We start from the raw sequence: 24,695 nt of genomic DNA on the forward strand, positions 1-24,695 counted from the left end.
TTTTTTACCTCCTTTTTCTTTTTTCCTTTCTAAGGCTGGCCTAAAAAGCCTACTGGCAGCGTCCCATCAGTGTGTGAATAACAGCTGCTGTAGAATGGAAACTGGCAGCCTTCTCCTAAAAATTGTGTACATACAGGGTATATACATCATACACACATCTAATGTAAAGTGCAACCATTTCTGTGGTATTACTCTGACTGTTCTGAAAGAAAGCAATTTTGAATTGAAGAGCTCAACCCACAAGTACAGCCATATCAAAATATTGGCAGGGCCTAGTAGGTGTAAGGAAAATTGTGGTCAGTTTTAAATATCAAGGGGAAGAAAGGCAGAAAAAAAATCTGTTATTGAAGACAATGAGATATTAGTTTCTTGAAGAGAATTAGCCACAAGATCTACCACTTAATCTGATGAAGTTCCATTAGAGAAATCAGCAAATTGGTTGGATACCAATAATAATAACAACAATAAAACACTTAAAGACTGTAGGAAATTTTACAAGTGATCTGAAGAGTTCAGATCTCAAAAAAAAAAAAAGAAAGAAAAATTTGAAAATAATTTTGGATAAAATCCAAAAGTATGCCTATAGAGAAAGTGTCAGGCTTGGAAGAGTAGTGGATGTATACTTGGGAAACTATCAGTACCACAATAAATTGGTTTAAACGTAGAACGGGAATGAAGAAATGAAGGATTTCTGAGGCCTTATGATGAAACTTAAACACGAGAGTATTGTTCATCAAAAGATTAAAAATAGAAGTATTTTTTAATTCTTTTTTATATACAAGTAGTAAAACTTGAATGTCTTAGAAGAATATTATTTGGATTTATTTTCTTGTTTTAGAGCACAAACTTGGAAACGAAGTCTGAAATCATTCACAGATTTCATTGCACCATAATAAGACTGGCAATCAGTAAGCAATTAAATATTCTTAAAACAGCTATAAAAACTGAAATACATTTTGCACTTCTATGAGAGTTAAAAATACTTTGCTACAGCTTATCCTGAACCACAGATGTCTGAACCTATACTATGTTGAAAAGACTGGATATTTAGAATACTTCATAGATTTGCCTTCTCTGCAACTTGCTACTAGAAAATATGTTTTATGTATTGGAATGATATAAAGTATTACACTTCTGTGTTAGTATAAAAATGGTAGCTGCAGCAGGCAACTATCATATAAACCAAAGGACTTCTGCTCGTAGTGATATTGATCCTCAAAATGGGTTTAAATATAATTCCAAGTTTAATACTTCAAGAGCAGAAAGTATTCTGCATGTGGTCTATTGTTAAGTACTAACAAAAAGTATGTCGAGTGAAAACTTAATATTCTTTTTTTAAGAATTCTTATAAAGTCACACTCAGAGTTTACTCATTTCAGCACTCGCAAATCATTAGGGTAGTACTGGACAAAATATCATTGTTCATGTGAATCAGAAAAGGCTCCACTACAGAACGTATACTAGATTTGGATGGCTAGGATTTTAATGCACTTTCCTATTTTAATGTATAATCTAAGGTGTTGTGGCATGGAAGTTCTAGGCTCAGGAAAAGCACACTATGTGGTGCAATACCTTTTGAAACAGTTTCTCAATATGGCATAATCAAAGTAAAATGTTTTGCAGAAATGATAATTGCTGAAAGATAGAAAAAAAGTAGAAAATAGAAAGATTACTTAAAAACACAGGCTGAATAATTTAAATAGTCAGCATGAACTGTAAGCCTTAAGTGATAGCTGATGCCTGTCAGTCCTGACCTATCTTTATGCACTGGCACAGAGTTAAGACCTTTTATCAATAGTTCAGGAGTTTGTGGGTAATTTCCATTTAAGAGTAATGAAGCTCTTTAAGACATAAAATCTGAATTTGTTCACTCTACAGGAGACCCATGTGATTTGTAGAGGCTATGAACTTTGCAAAAAGGTTTCTAGTTCTTATGTAAATTGAAGATATTAGGGTTTCTCATGTTAATTGGGGAAAAAAATATAAGCTTTTCAATTTACAGGGTACAACTCAGCAAATAAATTTATATATGGATTTGAAGTTATTAATATCAATTACAAAAGCTGTCTTTCTGAGCATCTCTGCAAACCTTCTGTTATTAGAACAAGATTTAGCTGTCTGTCACAATGGAAAGGTAGATCAGGATTTGCTGGTACCTTTGCTCATGGTGTTGGCTTCAATAACAGGGGGCTGTAAGGAAAGTAGGAACTCTGCAGCCAGAACCATCTTCTTTCTTGCTCATTTGGCAGTCAAGCCTAACCGTGTACTGAGTATCTTCTAATAGGAAAGGAGGGAAGCCAGGCAGAGGGGAAATGATCAATAAAGTTAAGAAATACAAAATAGACCATATTTCTCTTCCAGATCAAGAGGACAGTTTTGCTTAGAATTTTTTTTTCCTAGTTTATTATGACCACATAGGGGAACTTTTAGCAGAGGTCTCCTTCAGAACTTACTAAAAAACGTAAGGCAAAGCAGTTTGTCTGCATTCTTTAAAGACACGTGATATTTGTAAGAGTTTAGCATGTTATTTTTATGGCATGCAAAGGTAATTTCATTGCAAGGTGAGTTTAATAACTCTAAGACAAAAAGGAGATTCCTTCTGATAAAGGAGAGCAGATAAGAAGTTCAGATAAAAGCCTTGAAAGAAATAAATAGCATTAAGAGCAGCACTGCTGAAACTGGCAAAATAAAACATGTAAGCTGAATGATTATAGTATGTTCTTAGAAATCTTTATAACAGAAACAGAAGATGCATTTTTAGGTGAGTGTCTTTCTGACTCTGAATAGTTAGAGGTACTTGGGGCGATAAATGGAGTTAGCAACCAACTATGTGCAGTTTGATTTCATGTCTTGCTGCATTTATTCTGAGTTGGCCATTTGCATGCTTTGGTATTCGGGACATAAGAAATCACTTAAGTAACTGTGTTATCACATACTACAGCGATGGATTCCTATGTATTCCACTATTGAGAAAATCTGCTGACTTGACCTCAGTTTTGATGTATTGCACAATATCACAACGAAGCTCCTTCTGATATTGACCCATCAGCCATACTGCACATTGGTGAGCTCTCTGATTTTGCATTTCCTTCAAAGCTGAAGGGCTGGCAGTGCTGGCACAACTAAACAAATGCTGACAAAACACTGCTTCTCCAACACACACAGAGTGACTATTGATAATGAATTACAATTCTCTGAACTATTTTTTTCACTTCTGATGTGGCTCATGGGAAGACAGTGGATCACCCACAGCACTGAGTACACCAATTTGGTGGCCTGTTTTTCCTCCCATATTAAACTTGTGAATAATACTGGAAGAAACTTCATATATATCTACATATATATATGGATTATGCACTTTTCAGGATGTTTGTTTGATGTTGCCTTGCCTTCTTGAAAATGACTAATATAAAGGAAATATTTAAGGGTGGGGAGGCATAAGTGAAGGCAAGGGGAAAAAATACAGGTAAATACTTTAAAAGAAGTTAACATTATAATGGGTTGGTGATCAATTGGGAAAAAGCTATCCAGACAGAGACCAGCAGCATTACACGTAGAGTGTAGATAGAGGGAAATATGAATAATTACTCTCTTACCCCTTAGCAACCTATACTTTGTATCTTTGGGTAAAAGAATAAATATCTTTGCTTTGAAAAGACTCTTCCTCAGTCACTTTAATCAGTTGCTGTCACAAGCTGCTAAGGGATAAGGACTTTCAGCTGCAAATTTAGTCTGTCGTATCAACATGGTTAGCAACTGTAATCCAGTGAGCCAATCTGAAGGTGAGAGGACTGCCTGATTTATCCAAAGCAAGCTACAGGCAGGGAGGCCTGTCACCCAAGTGCATTTGTGATGGACAAAAGAAAGGCTTTATCTGTATCCAGGACAGAAGGTAAGGGATGAAGGTGTATGGGGTTTTGTTTGTTTGGTTTCTTTGTTTTCTTCCCTTTTCTGCTATCTTTTTTTGGTTTTTTTTTTCTATTTTTTGGTGTTCTCTTTTTTTTTTTTTCTTTAAATGATGAATGCTAACACTGTTTGAGATTCCTGTCACCTCTTTGAGTTCATAATTTAAGCAGCTTTTTCAAAGGCATAATACACTGCAACTATCTTCAACATTTCTTGTTGTTCCTGTTGTCTTTATAGCTGTGAATTCCTGTCAAAATTTTATGATATAAAAAGTGGAAATCTATATTTTGTTGCCATCTCATTTTTACCATATGTTGGTAATTTAATTTGTAAACATTTTAAAAACACTGGTATAGGGCATGATAAATAGTCTATGTTGTTTCTGCTGTGATGCTTATAAGAGAAAAGAAGAGACAAATATAATAGTCAATTCAGGTGTTCAAAGATCCCTTCTTAAAAAAAAGAGGACTTCATAAAAGGTACTTAGGATATTCTTGACTAATTCTTCTGGAGACACAAACACTCTATGAAGGTTAATCAAGCGTTGCAGAACTAAAAAATCCCAGAGAGTTCTGATCTCATAAAATAAAAACCATCTATCCAAGCCTTTTATGAAAGGCTAGTGACTGTGGATATTGATGTTTTTGATAGATGAAATGCTCCCAAACCAGTCCATCCCAATATGACTCATCAGACTGAGACTTTATATAAACAAGAAGTTCCCTCAGGTTTTAAACTTTCAACTGGATGATTAACTGACAAAGCTAAAAATCCAGATTCTCAATACAGAGAAACTATATGTTTCAAATTAATGAAGCAATCATTCTCTTAGATTACTTTTAACATTGCACCAGGACTTGAACAAAAAAGTGCTCTGATAAATGTGGTGATACCTTTTCCATTACTCATTTGAGCATATCCACGAGATTATGTTTTTATGGACTTCAGAGAATACAAGTGTGCCCCTGGTTGGAGTAGAAAAAGGCATTGTACAAGAGGCCATACTCAAAATAATGAATTTACTTGTCTTGTTAGTGTTCCACAAATCCTTCTGCCATCTTTCTTATTTTTACCCACATTGGCTACAAAATTTTGACAGGATGCTTAGATACCCAGATGGACAACAATATCCTCAGCGAGACTGAGGATATAAAAAGCTGGCACTGGTTTTTGTTGTTGTTTTGAGATTTTTTTGACTGTGATCTTAGGGAAATTAAAAGGTTATCCTATGCTAGTATTATGGGCCAGTAAGTTATCTGAGTGTTGTTTACTAAGGTCTCAGTGAAGAACACTTTGTACATGACCTTTCTATACACAAAAATCAGAAAACGGCAACAAAAATGAATAGAGCCAAGAAGTTTCAAGTGAGAATGGATTGCATTGCTTAAATTCACTTTGATCAGAAAGAAGAGGTGATACAATAGCTCTATGAATCATTTTTGAATGAAGACTAAGTTAAGATAAATATAATGGTTAGACATAAAGATATTGCTAGAAATGAGGATTATAGGGAAGCACTGAAACATCACAGTCCTTTTGTTAAGGATGGAGAAAGGGATGGAAAAAACAAACTTGTTTTAAAATATTACTGTTTAACTTTAAAGTTCTAGATTATCAAAAATATTAACATGGACTTAAATATTAACTGTTGACTTTCATGTTACATAAACACTTGTTGAAAAGGTAAGTCTGTGCCTAAGTGTTTTTTTCTAATCAAATCTGATGGTGGTTTTTTAAAACTTTTTTTTTTTTCCCCAACACATTCCAATTTACCCTTACCTTTCTCTCTGACTTATTTTGGGAGAAAATGTTTCTTAGCCTCAGGATTAGAAAATAATTTTGCTTTATTTACAAATTTTTTTTTAAGTTACTTGCAAGAAAAATCCTGTTCCACAGTATAAAACATGAATCATCCTGGAACGTGTTACCAGTGTTTTGACGTCTTCATTGCAGTCCTGTTTCAGTTTGACTGGGAAAGAATACCAAAATCTGTTGCTTTTTGTATCAAGTTTTGAGGCTAACATGAAGACAGTTAACAAAATCATTTATTTCTACCAAAAAAACCAGTTCCCTTTTGCAAGTCAGTTACTCAAAGTTTCTGGGCCTTTCTAGTAGGACTAAGCATAACTTATACCAAAATCTAAGCCCATTTAGCAGTTCTGCAGAGAGAGAGTTCAAATTTCTTTTGGGGCCTGGCAGAGAAGATACTGGTCATAATTAAGGATTTTTAGCATGCTTGTGATTAGTATCTCTGGGTTCTTTCAGTTTAACACAGTCCTGATAGTGCCACTGTGGGCAGCTGCGCGCAAAGCCAAATCAGTAAAAGCAATACACACTAGCCAAAGAAATAGCATGGGCTGTCACAGTTGAGCTGTGTCTTTGAAAGAATTTCTTCAGTACAGCATGCTTAATTTGTTTGGTTTTGTTTTACAAGGTGTCACACTGTGAGCAAATTAGAATAGGTAACCCAGAAGCAGAGCTGTCTTTTGGGGAAGAAAACATCATCTTGGTGCTTCAGCTCTGCTACCTTCCTCAACCCAGTGAAGGGTCTCAGTGATAGCACAGCTCATTTCTACTTAACCGCATCCACATGGGAGGGATTGAACCAGGGATATAGAAAAGCACCTCTCATCCAAGATGGGAAAAAAAGGGAGGGCAGACTTGGTTTTTGGGTGACTGCATTGGTACTGGCAGGCTGCACACTCCTGTTAGGACAGAGCAGGTCAGTAAGCTTGTTTGTGCCATGAAATGTGTGAAGGTAGTAACATGCAATTGCATTAGTGGCCTCAGTGCTCATTCTGACTCTATAGCTATTGTGCTCCAAGAAAGATGTTTTCAGGATTGTCTGAGAAAAATGGGGATTAAGCTGGTAAGTGTGATTCAGTTTGAAGTAAGCACAAATGCAAGGCACAGGGATGCCCTGTTTGTTCCAGTCCACACAGTGATAGATAGCATTATGGTAACTCTTTAGAATATCAAGAAAAGCTGAAATTCTGCAATATCGGAGATGTATGCAATGGAGAAAAATGTGCAATATTAGGAGTGTACATATTTGCTGGGTATTTTAGAATATCAAACCTAAATAACCACCAGCTGAGCCAGAACCCTTTTAAAATGTTGGGTAAGAGAAAGAACCTCTGTCTGGATCTGCCCCCATGAACATGTTTCAGTAGGATAAACTATGGGGAATTCATACTTCTCTGTGCCTTGTGTCACAGAAGGAAAACTTCCCCATCAGTGTTTCAGCTGCATTTGTGCTTTGGACTATGAAAATACTAAAGCAATTGTCAAGGAATAGCCAGTATACTCTAAATTTATGGTTCTTTTACCCCTTTTTCATGTGATTTTTTTTTTTTCCACCCCTGCCAATAACCTCCGAAGGTATTAAATTCAGACAGAGAAAGAGGGCTAGACAGAGGCCTACTAAGTACAGAGCTATCATAACTTACAACCAGGTTATAATATGCAGAAGTGTTACTTACCATATCCTGCAGTATTCATTACCACTGCTAGGAGATCAGTCTAAAACAGATAAAAGTAAATACATTTTTGCACAGCAGGTAGGGAACTTCCAGAATTCATTGCCACAGGAGCCTGGGTTGACAGACGTATAAGGAGATTCAGAAAGATATTAGAGACATCCATAGGCAACCTGTCTAAATAGTAAGAAGATACAAAAGAGAACAAGAGATGTGCCCTCCAACATCCCCCATAGAATGATTGTGGATGCTGGCAGACTACAGGGGATATGGACCACAGAAAATGGCCACACTCACATGCTTTCCTTAAACAGCTGCCCCCCTTATCACTGACCACAGCAGCATGCTGGCCTGGGAGCATGTCTCAAGTTCTTAGCTCAATTCTGCCTAACTAATGAATTGTTTAGACCAGAGTGTCTCAAAGCTTCCCAGCAGTGCAGGCAAAATTTAATTTTGTGGCTGTGACAGAATTGCTGCTTTAGGCACCATCCTCCCTGAGAGTGGTGAGATGGAGTGAGAGCTGTGCCTGGCCACCGTGGTGTGCTGACTGTGGGCCAGCTGCCCGGGAATTACTCTGCTGCTGCCACTAAGCCAGCACAGGATGGCTTAATATTAACTGTTAATTAGCAGCTTCCCCCACACCCAGAGTATGTAGATCTGCCTCTCTCTAAGTTGCAATCTTTCTGCCACCATCATTTTGCAACCATAGCTAAGCACTCCGTATAAGACTTGAGTTGGTATATTACAATGTGACAAAGCGCCCTGAATAATTTATTTCTAAGGCTCCATTTCATACTTATTTGTTATCCTATGGGTTTTCCCCTAGGGATGTGCCATCTAATTTCAATTTAAAACATAAGTTCTGTAAATTACCACTGTACAGAAGTTGCCTTAACTTGCCATTTATGAAGGTAATGGTGCACGTTGTAGCAGAAGTGTTTCAGAGTTTCCACTCCTGGGATTACAGATTCACAGTAAGCTGGTAAATGGGGAACAATGAGGAGTTTGCTAGAAAATGGAACAAATCCACCTTAACATATCAAAGCAAATCACACCTTAATATTGTGAACTCTGTAAGGCCATGTTTCTGCAACAGCATGGACATATAGATTCCCTGCCCAAATTAAGCAGAAAGAAAGCATGTATATTGTGTGTTGTGTATTTAGATACCAGTTCCTGAAAGTGCACTTAGGAAGAGTGTTAAGACATAATTATACTAAGGTATAAATAAGGCCCATTACACCGACAGTTCTTAATCCTTTGTTTAAAATTATGTGAATCTTGTTTTCTTCCCTGAGTATATGATTTTCTAAAAAAAAAAATAAATTCAGAGAAGAGCCAGTCTAGGTAACAAGTTCAACAACAATTTAACAAGGTTTCATCCAAATATTACTAAAATGTGTAGAAATCCGTTATCTTTGAAGAGAAACATAAGTTATAGTATTTTTACTTTAAAAAGTAATATAAATTATGTAGCAGTAAGTGCACTTCAGAAAAATTCACTTTGTTTTCATCTCTTGCCTAACTTAAAAGAAAATCATGTCATTGCAGTTATTAGAACTATTTTTCTGTGCGTGAGGCCACATTTTGACAAAATGTCTTTCTTTAGGTATTTAGGTTTAATTCTTAACGCTTATTATATTTAATAGGCTCTAAATACCTGCTTAAATTAATGAAATTAAGTATTTCTTGAGTAAGACTAGCAAGTAATTTGCCATCTGCTGATTTTATAACAGCTTTTTATGTTTTGTTTTATTACTTAGTCATACAACTATGTACTTCAAGAGGAAAATATAGTGAACTATTCTCAAACCAAATAAATGTGCAAATCTAGAACTGCTTATGACTGAAATTACTAAAGTTGTGTACCCAAAAGAAAGGGATTGCTGTTCGGGTTATAGTGTACAAAGCTACCAGATACAAGTAACGTAGCAGTGAATCGCTGGGCTGTATGTATCTTGCTTTAGTGACTAGTCACTAAGGACCTGAGATGCTCTGTTTGTGAGATAGTCAAGATTCAGTAAGCCAGCCTTTCATGCCCATTCACAGACCTGTCTTTTTGGTGATATCTCTCCTGTAAATTTGAAAGTAGATCTTGTTACGTGTAAGAAAAGACTGCATACCAGTAATAAATACATCCTGCTGTCTGTTAGGCAAATCTCATGAACTGTGGAGTTTCTTGAGAGTCTTTATGGAACAGTTAGGTAATGCCAGTGGGAAGGTATATGTGAATCTGCAAGATGGTCAGTTCCCTTCTCTGAGGTGCCCTTAGCTTGCCTAGGGGGTTATCGCTGTCAGTACTTTGCCTTTGGCCGGTTTGATGCGAATTCATGAGTCACAAGAGGAAAGGTTTCACAGAAGAAGGAAATCCAGGATTTTAAGTCAAATCTTATATTGCTTGTGATAACATGCGTAACAAGCAATTATTTGAGGGAAGGATGCAAAAGGGGTGGAAAAAGGGATGGGCTGTGACACAATGCAGCAACAGAAACAAATATAGATTATGCGTAAGATGTGCCACTTTGAGACTGTTATGCCTGGTTCAGGAAAAACACTCAGCGCATGCAAGTACACTTGTGAATGTGAATGGCCTAAATAATTTTAGAATCCATTCACAAACGACTTGCATCTACCTCAGCCTGCTCGCATGATTTCTGATGCCTGTCAGCCACACGGGACCATATTGCTCATCACACAAACAGAAAGCTGTTTTTACTTAGCTTGCCAAGCATCTTGCTGTTTTGTGGGCCCTGAAACCTTGTGAGAACTATTTTTTAATTTAGGAAAGATCTTGGCCTATTCCAGTACCATTCTGTTTCCATTTCTGTTTCTGTTCTTTTACCTGCTTGTTCTTTCACTTTCTTTAGTAGTTCCTATGCAGGATGGTGAGGTTGTAATAGTGACAGTTCATTATATCCAGTAACTTAAATGATCATTGAATATTCTTTGATGGCAGGTTACTATTCATAAGTTTCTGATGCTAGTGTTTCTGATGTGTGTTGCATGTACATGCTTCATGTATCTGATTAAATGCATTGCTTTGGATCCAACAGGCCAGAACCAGTACTGTGGACAAAGGACGGTGGAGAACTACCAGATCCAGAGAGAATGGTTGTTAACGGCAGAGTCCTAAGCATCAGTTTCCTAAACAAAACAGACAATGGCACATACCGATGTGAAGCAAAAAATCCTATTGGCCGAAACAGCACAGAATATGTCCTGATAGTACATGGTGAGTGTGTTCTTGTTAGTTTTTTGGCACATGTTATGCATATGTAGCATTTCAAGAAAATATTATTAGTTGCTTATGATCATTACCAAAAGAATAGCAAGAAAAAGCTGGAAGTATAAATGCATTTTCATTGATGCTATCATCTAGTTGTGGGGAGTGTGTTTACTTCCTTTTATTGGCATGCCTCTCTTCATACAGTTTAAACAAAATATATTCACTTATGTTGTGAACTTTTTGCAAAGTAAGCACCTGTAAAAATGTTTTGCAGTATGTTGGTACTGTTTTATAAATACTTGTATCAGGCACACACTGTTCAGATAAAGCTGGTTACAAATGAATATATGAAGTGAAATATTGAAATACCAGAAAGATGGGTGCTTGAGGTTTTTTTGTTTAGTTTTTTTTTATAGACTACCAAAGACAGGACATCAGATACTTTTCTTCATACAAGTTATAGCCTGCTACTGAGAAAATTCAGCTTATACAAGTTAGCTGATCATCACCTGGCCTATCGTTACAGTCAACACTCAAAAATATGTCATGTTCTAAATTCATGATACTTCTAATAAAATAAAAAAATAGGAATGTTCACATTGAATAACAGTTGATTTGTTTTCCTTAATTAATTAGGCAACAATGTATGTCACATGAAAAGAATAGCTGTCTTTTACATTGATCATGAAATAGATGGATATAACTCAGGTACAGGAGAAACTATAATAAAAAGTTAGCATTTGCCTTTAATACAGCTTTGCAATATGGATCTAGCGGTGTCAAAACATCATGTTCTCTTATCACTGATATGTATGTGATAATTCCTGGAAGATTATGAGTTCTGTGATTTGAATTTTAACCTAAGTGAATATAGAGGTGAAAGCTCCACTGTAGTTCATGACAGTACTTTTTCCTCTAATTTTTTAAAAAATGCAACTTCTTATAACCATGACTAAATAAAATGAAACAATCTAATATAAATCATAGTCTGTAAATAGACATGTGAACTATATAGACTTTAATTGCTCATGATAAATTCGGGTATAACAAATACACATTTCTTCGGTGTTTGTAAGGTCTGAAAAACATTTTTCACTAAAGGTTTAACCTGCCTTTAGGTATTTGGCAGAAAAGTTCTAATAAGTGCTACTTTCAGCTTTCAGTAATGAGCTATTTTTTGGCACTGTTGATAAAATGTCATTTATCAAAAGAATCACTTAGATCACTTTTCATTTTTCTTAAAGCTCACTATTAGTTTATGTAGGATTAGTGGCACAAGTAAGGAGGAGGTCTTTGCATGAGGAACACAGAGCCTGTACTGCTGCGTGAGTATTTCTGTATTAAAGACAAACAAAAGACTTAAACCCTCTAACCTCTACTTACATTGATTCCTACAAGAAAAGAAAAAGGAAAAATGTCTTATACATCCCAGAGGTGGTGGTGTATTGGTTGTTGGCTGCAGGCACAAAGTGCACTGCCTTTGATGAGGTAATGGCTCCTGTGCTTACCAAATGTTGAAACTTCTGTCGTTTCTGTTTTCTGCCCAATTTATTTATGTTATTATTTCTGAAAACATGGCCTTTTATAATGGTAGATTTTTCCATCAGTGGTGACTTTGCAATATACCTCTATCAAAGATTATTTCACAATCTCCTGTGTGTCTTTCGCACAGTGGCATTCCCCCTGTTGATCTGATTATCTTGCAACACCTTCATGTCAGTCTGTAAAATCATTCATTATCAGGAAGGCATTCTGTTATGTTTGGCAGCACATTAGGCATGTTATCAGGTTTAGCTTGCACATTGCTGACCTTTTCTGTTACGAGTACCAGAGTTTTCCTAATTGCATTTCTGCAATTGCAGTGTTAGAACCCAAGAAGGTAAATGTCAGGTGGTTCCGAGGTTTCTGAAACAATGAGAATAGTGTGACAGAGTATGTGATGATGCTTAGTGCTTAGCAACTTACTGCATTTCAGAGTTGTTAAGTTTAAGTACAGAAAAGACTGACACAATTATTTTATCAAGTGTAGCACAATCAGTTGTATAGACCAATTTAAGCAGTGTCTTACTCCTTCTTTAGCTCACTACATTCGTGAATGTCTCTAGTGAAACATAATCCTCCCAAAATTATACAATATTCTCTCTCTATTTTTCTCTCCCTCTCTCTGGGGGCTAGCAAACCTACTTTTTATCATTTTCTGAGATGCATTCTTCCACTTAATAGAGGATGTATTTTTTTCTATATCTTCCTAAATATATCTGGGAGCATCCTTTCATTTCTCATCCCTTCCCCTGTGCCTAATGTGTTCACGTAATTTTTTTGTCCTACTCCTTTGTTAGAGCTGATTTATCATGTAAGTATGAGCTCTTACCTTGAATGTTAGGTTTCTAATACAAGTACATGCCAGATTTAACGTAAGGGGAGGTACATTCAGAAAGATGCAGGAGAGGAGAGGGGAGGAATCTGCATGAGGAGAGAATCTCTTCACAAGAGATTCTTTTAAATTGCAGATCAAGGAAGTAAGGTCAAGGTAAAATGACCTACCAGATCTGTAAGGAGTAAGGCATAAGTGCCCTGAGTGCTAGTAGCCACTGCCTTAATGGAGCATCTGGAAGTCCAGCTCCACAGTTGTTAAACAACTAGTAGTTTTTCTAGGAACCTCTCGAGCCCAGAGGAGTTGCAGTGATGGAGAGAAAAAATGGTAATCACATGCCCAGGTTTAGAGAGATACTATGGCGGATTGAGTTTTTCCAGGCGAGCTTGTGTAAGAAGGCAGAGGACATCAGTGGAAGGTATCCTCTGCAGAGGCAGGAGAGTGTAACCTGATTCACAGCTTTGCTTTTCTTATCCATACTGTGATTTCCTCTACATTTTTTCCTTTTTTCACTTCTACTTCAACAGATTTTCTGGCTTTCTGTTTATTAACATTGCAAAATTTTCATCTGGCTTCTATCCTTTTTCCTCTATGAAATCCCCTCTCTGTGGGACTCAATCTACTAGTTCTCTCAATTTCTGAAGTTATCTTCCTAACTCAGAGGCAATTTAGACAGGTTTAGCATAGAGAGAAGCTTGCCTAAAAATGGAAGGTATAGTCTATCATAATTAGAGATTAAGGGTAAGCAAAGTATTTATAAATATTAATTATACAAACCAAGCAAAAAGTGTCTCATGCCTTTAACCAGACCAACCTAGACACAAAATTGTACAGAAAAGTAGTAGTTTTTCCACTGTAAATGATGATGAGGTAATACTGTTTTGATGTTTAGTGATGGCAGTGGAAATAAATATTGCTATAAGCAGATGAATGGCAGTCTGTCTAATATAATTAGGATCTGATAACATAAAAAGTCTTTTTAGATTTGTACTATAATTAAAGAAATCAGACTTCAGAGAAATTGAATATATTTGAATCAGATAAAAAGCATGGGCTGTAAAATATACTCATGCTGCTTTGCTGAATCAATACGGCTGCTACTTTCATTTTTCTTAACTATTATTATTAATAATAAATGTCAAGAAAACACTTCATGAAGTAGGAAGGTGGGCACAAAGTCAGAGTTTATAGGCAACAGTACAAAGGCAAGACGTAGTTTGCTCAAACATTTGTCTCATGCAGTAACAAAGGCACAAGCTTTAATGCCTGTAGCTGTTCATTTCTGTATTCTAATTGGTGAGCTTAGTGCTTTAGAAGTGCACATTCTGGCTAGACATATTACACCCTTTCTTTGGTAATGGGCCCCAGGCAATTTTCACTCTCTTCCAATTTATTAAGAATTTTTGTATACTGTTGCCCAAATACTAGTCATTAATCATCAGTAAACAGAGCTAACTGTCGAACTTACGATGCTCAACCCAAAAACATAGATTCTAATTGCAAAACTTAGGTAATAACTGCATTGATTTAGCTGGAGTTGAGCAAGGAGGTGGTCCATCATAATCAAACTGAAGACACGGTTGTTATGTATGTAGCAGTAGTTCATAACCTCTGGATGTCACTGCTGAAGACTTAGTTCAACATCACATTGAGTAGGTGACAGAAGTCCACGTCATTGGAAAATCTTAAGTGAATCAGCAACATTTGATAATTTGCAGACCTATTTGAAATAAAGTACATTGGTGAAATATCCTGATTTGCCAATCTAAAGACACACATTCAATTAATTGAAATATTCAGAGCTATAATGTGTTGTGTATCAATTATCTATCAAAGCAATATGGAAATTAATGTTAATCAGCAGCTGTGGGTGGTCAAGGTGGTTCTTACTGCCACGATTATACATACAGTAGAAAGTGATTGAGCCAGTAAGTCAGCACCTCTGCAGAATAAAAAGTGGCATAACATATTCCATTGACTTCAGCCTCTCAATTATGTTGTATTTTTTTCTTGGGCAAGCTATTTTTTGCAAATAAAGGCAAATGAAAGACCAAGTTACATCCTTGTTAATATTTTGAAAGGTACTTTCAAACAGAAGATCTCCTACAATGTGTATGTAAGACCAAAGATCCCACTGCACCTTTCCTTTGAACTATAATGTATCTTCCACCTGCTTGGCCAGTGCCATTTCAAAACATTTATCATCTTAGGTTTCACAATAACCTGTGGCAACAAGTTTCTGAATTGAATTATGCGCTTTGAGGGAAAAGTATTCTCTTCTGTTTGTTTAAGCCTGCTGCTTGATCTCTTCACTTCCCAACTTTCCAATCTATTTGACCTCTTTTGCTGTTTGTGCTGTAAATATGCAGTTAAAATCACTTTTATTTTCATGCCGCTTCCCTTCAACAGATTTTCAAATATTTCCACCTCTCTCTCAATTTCTCACTAATGATGATCTTAGGCTCTGCATTTCCTGGATTCCTGTCCCTTTTATCTACTGTCCTTCTTTCACAGTCTCTTCTTCACCTTTTTCTTCATTTTTGGTCTCGTAGTAAATCTCTGTGATTGGCTGTTTTCCATATCTGGAACAGCACTATGCCAAACTTGCACAAAACACCTTAGTTTTAGTAACTTGTGCCTCCAAATAGATTTATAGAGATTCACCTTCTGTGGCCACCCATAATTCCAGCACCATGCACTTTTACTTCTATGCAAGTTTCTTTTTAAATTAGTACAAACTCTGGAATCCAAAACGCATCTGAAATGAGACAAACTCCATTACCTTTATCTGTTCTAGATTCCTTTATCTTTGTCTGTTCATTTGCCCACTATCACATTTTTTATTATTGTATTGGTTTTATGTGGCAAGGTTTTGGTAGCGGGGGGGGTTACAGGGGTGGCTTCTGTAAGAAGCTGCTGGAAGCTTCCCCTGTGTTCGAGAGAGAGCGAGCCCATACCAGTCGGCTCTGAGACGGACCTGCCGCCGGCCAAGGCCGAGCCAATCAGTGATAGTGGTAACGCCTCTGTGATAACATTTTTAAGAAGGAAAAAAAGTTGGGAGAGGGAGAAACAGCCGCTGGAGAGAGGAGTGAGAACATGTAAGAGAAACAAGCCTGCGGACACCAAGGTCAGTGAAGAAGGAGGGGGAGGAGATGCTCCAGGCGCCGGAGCGAAGATTCCCCTGCAGCCCGTGGTGAAGACCCTGGTGAGGCAGGCTGTCCCCCTGCAGTCCAGGGAGGTCCACGGTGGAGCAGATATCCACCTGCAGCCCGTGGAGGACCCCACGCCGGAGCAGGTGGGTTGCCGAAGGAGGCTGTGACCCCGTGGGAACGCCGCGCTGGAGCAGGTTCCTGGCAGGACCTGCGGATCTGCGGAGAGAGGAGCCCGTGGAGCAGGTTTTCTGGCAGGACTTGTGACCCCGTGGGGGACCCGCGCTGGAGCAGCTCGCCTGAAGGACTGCACACCGTGGAAAGGACCCATGCTGGAGCAGTTCGTGAAGAACTGCAGCCCGTGGGAATGGCCCACGTTGGAGAAGTTCGTGGAGGACTGACCCCGTGGGTGGGACCCCGCGCTGGAGCGGGGGAAGAGTGTGATCAGCCCTCACCCTGAGGAGGTGAAGCGGCAGAAAATAACGTGTGATGACCGTAAACCCCATCCCTGTCCCCCTTGTGCCGCTGGGGGGGCTTGGTGGAGAAATCCGGGAGTGAAGTTGTGCCCGGGAAGAAGGGATGGGTGGTGGGAAGGTGTTCTGAGATTTCGTTTTATTTTCTCATTACCTTACTCTGGCTGATCTGTAATAAATTGAGCTAATTTTCCCTAAGCTGAGTCTGTTTTGCCCGTGACGGTAATTAGTGAATGATCTCTCCTGTCCTTATCTTGACCCGCAAGTTTTTGTTATATTTTTCTCTCCCCTGTCCAGCTGAGGATGGGGGAGTGATAGAACGGCTTTGGTGGGCACCTGGCGTCCAGCCAGAGTCAACCCATCACAATTATGTTTCATTTCTGTTGTGATGTTCTCATAGGGGCCCCTTTCCTTCCTTTATTTCTGTAACTCACTTGTGCACATGTCTTATTCTATGAAAGTAAAAACTGAGTAGAACCATAATTTGAAATAAAACTGAGGAGGTGAGATTTTTTTCTGTTTTCTTTGAAAACTGAGCTTATTGGATAGGCAATACATCTCCTGGTTTGCAAATATTTTCACTACAGGCCTCTGATAAATCTTGCGCACTCTTTTTTGGACAACTTATCCTCATAAACATATATCAAAAAACACATTAAAAATATTCACTGATGGGGGGGTTAGGAAAGAAAGGAAGCAGAATCCATGTGGAGCATCACGCTCATCAGTAATCTAGTTGCCCTCTATTTTGTTGTTAAGACCCTGGACATCGAGGTAGCTGGACAATTCTAAAGTTTCCTTCTTTATAGTTCCTGAGTTGAAACGTCTCATTTACAGACACATCTCAGAGAAAAGGCTTTCTTTGCTTATGGGAAAATCCTACCCTTTTGAGTGAACAAAGCTTGGACTTTGCGAAAAGAGAATTGAGCAGACCTGTGGTGTAATGGAACAATAATAATATGTACAGCTACAATAGAGGGTGATTTTAGTAAAAAAAACCCAAACAACCTTGCCCTTACAGCAATCAAGGCATATCAAGAATATGAGGCTCAGAAGACTGCTTAGGATTTCATTTGAAATTCAGTGCATGTGAATACCTATGCTTTTCTGTTTTGAGGTTTGTTTTTTTTTTATATCTGTGTTTGAATTAAAAGGAAGAGGGTCTCTCAGTTTTGAGTCCTTAAAACAGAGGTGAAAAGTCTCTCCTATTCCCATCTTATAAAAGTAAAAATAACTTTTAAAAGTACAGAAGACAACTCACAGGCAGAGGAGCCTGAGCTTTCAGCTGAAAAATAAATAAATAAATAAAAGAATGCTCTTGAAGACTTTCTCCTTCTCAAAAGCCTTCCTTCCCCCAAAACCATCTCTTCTTTTCTTTTTCTCTTTTCCCCTTCCCCACTATACATGCATGCATACACACACACACACAAACAAACAAACAGAGGTCTAGTAACTTATCCAGGGAGAGATCTTTTTTTTTTTTTACATCTTCATATCTTTTGAAATCCACAGCAGCTGGATGGTTTTCTTGCAAAAGCTGAGGTGTGCAGGAGTGAGGTTTCACTGTGGCAGGCCTGAGAAAGTAACTCATTATAACCCTATGTTAAAGGTAGCATTATAAACACACAGAGAATTTCATTCAAGTGTTATTCTGCAAAGCATAGCCCTTCAAATTGTGTTGAAATATTTTGATTTTGCATCTACATCAACATGCTGAAGTGACGTTAAGGTATTAAATCTTTATCATAATATTAAAGTTAACTTCTCCAGAGGACTCTCAGTTATGCTAAAAGAGATGGCCCAGACCTTACAGCACAATGCAGATGAATGCTGCACAAACAGATGAATTAAGAAATTGTTGTGTAATATAACTTTTCTTATTGGACTAAAGAAGAACAATGTTTAGTTGACGTTTTCTGGTATGAGAAGTCCGTCAAGAAACTTATGGTAGAATTGTTGGCTTAATTTTATGGATGAATTGTCCAGCTATTATCCCTGCACACTCGCAAGGCAGCTAGTTTGAAATTGCTTTTTGTTGATAAATACCTGAATGGTAGGGTCTATAGTTGAGATGTGTGAACTGATATTTCTTCATTTATAGTGACTTTAGAAAAATAAGATTTTTTTTTTTTTTTTCACAAACACAAAATTATTTTGGAAAGGTCAAGAAAATAACATTCTAAACCACAGTAACTCTTTGGGGAAATCTGTTTGACACATCTACATTTTTACATTAAAAAATTACATTAAAATTTACATTAAAATACTGGTTTTGATAATAGAAAACTTCTAAAATAATTTTGTTAGATGACGTAGGGAAGATTTTAATTATTTTTTTTCCATAGTGGAGTACTCATTGAAATTATTGAATTCATGGTATTTTGGTTGAATTAAATCTGAGTTTGTCCTGGCTTTATTTTTTTATTATTATTTTTTTTCTCTCCTGGTGGATGCAGTAAATCTTTCTCCAGGTCCAACCTTTAACAATGTATTCTAACATGTGTAGCTCATTCCTATCTGAATAGAATTTGTTCTTCTTCTAAAAACCTGTAGCTTTAGGTAATGTCTTTAATAACACAGAAGACTTGAAAATATTTAATTTTCTATGTACATATATAATTGGCTAATGTGATAATTCTTGATTTGGATTCCCTATGTGATTTCTGAAAAGGAAAAGATTGCATGTTAGTTTTGATTTATAATGAGTTTTTTTCTCCGTGCACAATAATTGCATAAAGTTAATATTTTTGATGCTTGTATATGGGTACAGTTTCTACAATAAAGTTATCTTGAACTAGATGTACTAGATATATTGCTGTTGCTCTTTTGAAAAGAACTGTTTTAACTGATCTTAAGTGACGTGTATTTCTAAAATAGTGCTGTTGAGTGTATTATCATTGATTTGCTGCAGTAGCACAGCTTGCTCTCTAATTATTCTGGACTTCAAGCTTTGCTATTGCTTATACTGCTAACATTCTTGAACTTTACTTCAGTTGAGCTTTTCTGTCGGAGGGGTCAGAATGTAAAATTACCATGTCTATGAACATCATATGCAATCTTTATGAAGGAAATATAACTGTTAAGAGAATATTTCACTGGAGACTGATGACAAAGTTATAGTCTAAGAGTTCCTAATGATCTTCTGTTTCCATCTAGATCTTTTATTATTCACCAAAATCAAACCATAAAGAAATTATTAAAGTGACCTAATAATTTTCTAAATTGAAATCTTTCCTGCACCATTAGGTGCTACGTGAAATGCAGATAAGGGTGTCCTGTCTCTATCTTTCTCATATGGTGCTTCTGTAACTTAGCTTTCTTTTGAAACTAGGTTGCTCAGTTTTTCCCTCAATTCAAGAAAGGAAAATGATATGCTATGCAGTGATATTGCTTAAAATGTCAACTGGTGATGCTAGCCTGGTGATCAGTACCATGTTCTGTTCCAGCTGAGATTACAAACCTTGGGAAGGTAGCACAAGTCATTGGTTCTGAGCAAATGGAGATAGATATAAATGCTTTGGGGAGATTGCAAACAGCATCCTGAGTCTGAGAGGGGTAGGGCAAGCTTCTGTAAAAATTACACATTTTTCTTAGAGAGCTTTGAGAAGTTCCATATCTAAGGTCTCTGATCACACGTGATGATGAGCATAGAGACTCAGAGGGAAGTAGACACTTAGAAATTAGCTCATCTCAAACCATTAATATTTCTAACCCATAATTTGATGTTAATAATTGTTAGTTCTGATTATTCTATTTTTGTTATTTGTAATTTTAATGATTAATGACTTGTGAACTTTTTCTGGATTTTATCTTGGCCTGCATTTTTATATTGTATAAAGGAAAAAATATTCAATAAAATATTTCTTACAGTATTCTATTAGTATTTTACTTACAGCAAATAAGGTTTTATTCCCCCTTTGTTTTCAGTATTCTTCCAACCAAAACCCAGATCAAACTGACAAAAATTTGAAATTTCTCTGAACAAAATTTAAAAATCTTCATAACATCTTTCCTCAGCATAGGTTCAGTCTAAATTTGTGGTGGGACCAAAGTGTCTTTAGCCCCTCCTCCAGAAGGAAAACCTTTAAGCTGCAATCACAAACTATTTTTTCTAGCTCTTACTGCTTGAATTCTTGATACAATATAACAAAATTCTCTTTACTTTGTAATTAAAGTAAAATTTTTTTTGCTAAATCATATCATAACCTTTCTGCATTGGATCTTCCTGTCTTGCTATGTCTTCCTGTGAATCACTTTGGCTTTGTCTCAAGGATTCAGACCTGTTTTGAGAGCTTTCAAGAAAGCTCATTGCATTGATCTTTCTGTATGATTCCCATGGAAAGGGGAAGAGACAACAAAAACTAGCCAGAAGGATAATAAAGGTATATCTCAAAACCATTCTCAAGTTGCAGGGAGAAAAAAAAACAACAAAACAAACCAAAACACGAAAACCATTGCTAGCAATTATGCCTATGTATCTACCAAAGTTGATAAAGTTGGTTGGAATGGCCAGTGCCATATGGGGATCTCCCACAACACCCTGATTTCTTTCACAAGGCTGTGGTTCCCTCACTAGCACTAAGAAAGCTCTAACCCCTTTTGAAGAAACTTACCTGGCAGGTGCCTGTGAACAGGTGTCCAGATATCTGCTATGACAGATGGAGTTCATGTCATGCTGTAAGATGATGTGTCATTTGTTAGAAGAGTGGTTCAAACAATTTTCAGTCAGGATTACTTTTCTTTTGTTAGAAGGCCTGAAGACAGAAGAATTAAAGTTTTCATTTCTTTTTTCTTTATCTTCTTGATACTTGGACATGCATTTCCTTTACTTTTCCTTCACTGGTATCCACACAGTTTGTTTACTCCCCAGATACTCACTTCAAGAAAAAAATTGCTTTTGCTTGGTAACCTCATGCCTGAGGAGGGTATATCTTTCAGCTGAAACTACCCATATTAATCCTCATGGCAAGCGAAGAAAAAAACGAACCAAAGGAGAGGAGGAAGGACAGAAAAAAAGTTTGGCAGGGTAAAACTGTAGGAGTGGGTGAAGTGTTTTATTCTTTAGATATCGCTGTGGGTCATTGCACTAGTGGATTTGTTTTTCCCTCTGTGGTTTCTGTGTTTTATATTTTCTGCAGGTTTCCTAATCCTTGATTGGTAGGAGGCAGGGAGGAGTTGAAGGAGGCTAACATGTTGAAGTGCTAGTTTGCTGCTTGATTGAGGAGAGCTCTGGATGGCTTTCATCATTCACAAGCAGGAACTAAAATCTCTTTATACTGCTTTGTATATCATTCTGTTTAAAATAAATTAGCAGATATGACCAAGCATTCTTTATAACAAATACTGCGATATTCCCTTGGTGAACTGTCCTGTTTGGTGGCTTAGTAGTTAAGGTACCAAATGTCTGCCTGCCTGAAGGGAAACTGGATAATTTTAATAAAATTAAGTCTTGACTATATTGCATGTGTCCCACCATTCATAACAGTGTGTTATACAAAGCCAAAGAGTCATGGGGGCAATTCAAATACATGTATAGGACTCTCTTGATCAAAAAAAAAAAGACAGAGCATAAAAGATTGACAGCTAGAAAGATAGGGCCTTGTTTTCTCAGGTAATGTATTATGGTGATAAAAATGTGATAATTAAGTGTATTAGTCAAAGACAGTGCAAAGAAGTGCAATAAGCTATGTTTTAGGTTGCAAAGATGCCATTAACTTGCTCAAGGTGATTTTCAATGCGATACAGCTATCCCACTGTGATAAAGTATTTCAGATTAGTGTTGGACCCCTTTGAGTTTATTTTGAAATAAAGTAATTTAACATAAATAACATTCTATGTTATCTCTTTTTACTAACCTTAAAATTATTACAGTGAGTTTTGAGTTGTTTAAGCAATTTCAGTGATTTGTCCTGAATTTCTCAGAGAAATAAAAGTAGCAACCATAATAAAAGAGATCAGCAATCTGTTTAGCTCCATTTAGTTTCAACACTGTATCCTTAATAGGGAAATTTTTTATATTTTTTGCACAGAAAGAGTGAAGTGTCATTCTGAGAAAGCTGTCATCTTTGCTGAAGGCTGCTGGTGTCTGAATTTGTATTGTACATTAGCTTTTCCTTATAGGTTTTCAAGGGCCAGCTGCTGGTACTTTATTTCATTTAATTTTGAATACTCCAATTTTATGGCTTGGACAAACAAGGAAATATGACTTGTCTGTTTACTTAAAAAGAATAAAAATGAACATCACAGCCTTAATGTGATTTTTAAGTAGTGGCAATGGGCCTAGGACACCTTATTAATAATGATAGAATGCTGCGCTTCTGGGGCAAATAGTGCTGGCTTTATTCATACAAGATGTTTGGTGGCTTTTGTGGTAACGTTTTGTCTTGAATGCAGTGAAATTGGCACTTCAGGTATAAGGACAACTGCTTTTTAAAATACAATTTTAAGAGATTTTGTTTTCTTCTGTGTTTTTGATTGGTTTGGTTTTTTAGTAGAGGATTAAAATGGGACTCAGGAGATCTGTTCTGAACTCCCCTGCCAGGCTCAGAAGTATGTAAAATATAAGATATTCTGCTTAATTCTTCTGTGTTCATTTCCCCAGCTGTGAAATGGGACTAATGCTACCTCCTTTTCCCTAACATTTGGTCTGTACTGTCTAAATGATGATCTTAAAAAACCTCAAAGCAGAAATCCATTCTTTACTGCATATATATTTGTTAATGTAAAGTTGTGAACAAAATCAAGACATGTGTAGATAGCTTTTTATAAATAAAGCTACTTCATTTGAGGCTGCAGTCTCAAACAGTGCTCTAAAACTTTACCTTTTTATTTAAAATGCTGAATTACAAAATTCTTTTTCTTAGCCTATTGCATGCTCTGCAAATTTTACTTAATTTCTTTCAAGCAAATTGCATAAGCTTCATTGATTTGTTTAGTGCAGTATTTGTAACTACTTTAATTAGAAAGATGGGCTTTTATACAAGATAGAATGACTTGCTTAAAATAATAGGCTTTATTAGTATTAATACTATTAAATGGGAAAGGACTTTTTTTTTAACTATTGACAAAACTTACAGTAACTTTGGGAAAAAATAAGTCTTACAGTAGAGTTTTGGAGTAATTTGAAGTACATATTGAACATGGAAGATTAATCTTTCTGTTGAATACTTGTTTTGATTTGTCCTTAGAGGTACATCGTGCAGCAATAACCATTAATAAAGTAAAACTTAGAGCACTTGAAAACAGATTCTTCACTATTCAAGAATTTGCCTACTTGAGAATTTAGATTTTCCTTGTACTAAGATAACCTTCAATATCTAATAGTCAGGTCAAGTTTATCCAATCTTATTAAATTTATCCTTTTATGTTCTCTGTGTATCACCTGTTTTTAGCACAATTAGAAATGAAGAAATAATGCATTACAACCTATTTGTTTTCTACAGTACAAATGTTGCAATTCGTATAATCTGCCCCACCAAAACTGAACAGCAATAGGTAAATGTATTGTGAGATACTACATTCTGTCAACTTTTATTCTTCTACTTCACTAAGAGCAAGAATGGTGAGCTTTTGAAATGGCTAGACTGGTGACAAACAATGAGTCTGATGGACAATGAAATTGGAGCGTGTCCCAGCATCTCAGAGCCTTCATTGCAAACTTCTCTTTCTGTTTCAAGGGAGCTGTAGCTAGAGTGCATTTGCTGATCACAAATTCAGTGGAGTGGTGTGGGGAGCAAAATGATCCCTAAAGTAAGCACTGAGGTCTTCAAAAGTCAAACCCTACATTTTGAAAGTTATCAGCCACTAGTGCAATACTTAAATGTTCATGCTAGATGCTTTCCTGTGAAATGCTTGATTCAGGTTTCCTGTGCTCCCTGTGTGCAACTCCACCAACTATGTGTGCAACAGACTACTCTAGTCTCCAGGTGACAAAGCCGTATTTGTGGCAACATCTGTGCTGTGGGAAAAGGTCATGTTTTTCCAGCCAGGAAAAAAGAAGAAAACAAAAAATGCCTTTTTTGTGTGTGTTTACTGCTACACCTTGAATTTTAGCAAGTACTCATGAGCATTATAAAATGCATAGACCCA

General features: G+C 36.7%; 1 protein-coding gene across 1 annotated transcript in view; it reads left to right on the forward strand.

Annotated features, from left to right (window-relative positions):
- The window catches only part of CADM2 (cell adhesion molecule 2), a 679,799-nt gene that overhangs the window by 605,486 nt on the left and 49,618 nt on the right, over positions 1 to 24,695 (forward strand). Inside the window, exon 7 of the mRNA XM_075033947.1 lies at positions 10,439 to 10,617. Within this exon, the coding sequence (XP_074890048.1) occupies positions 10,439 to 10,617 (179 nt within the window). The remainder of the gene's footprint in view (positions 1 to 10,438; positions 10,618 to 24,695) is intronic.

This window comes from Buteo buteo, chromosome 8 (genome assembly GCF_964188355.1).
Source record: "Buteo buteo chromosome 8, bButBut1.hap1.1, whole genome shotgun sequence".
Lineage (NCBI taxonomy): Eukaryota > Metazoa > Chordata > Aves > Accipitriformes > Accipitridae > Buteo > Buteo buteo.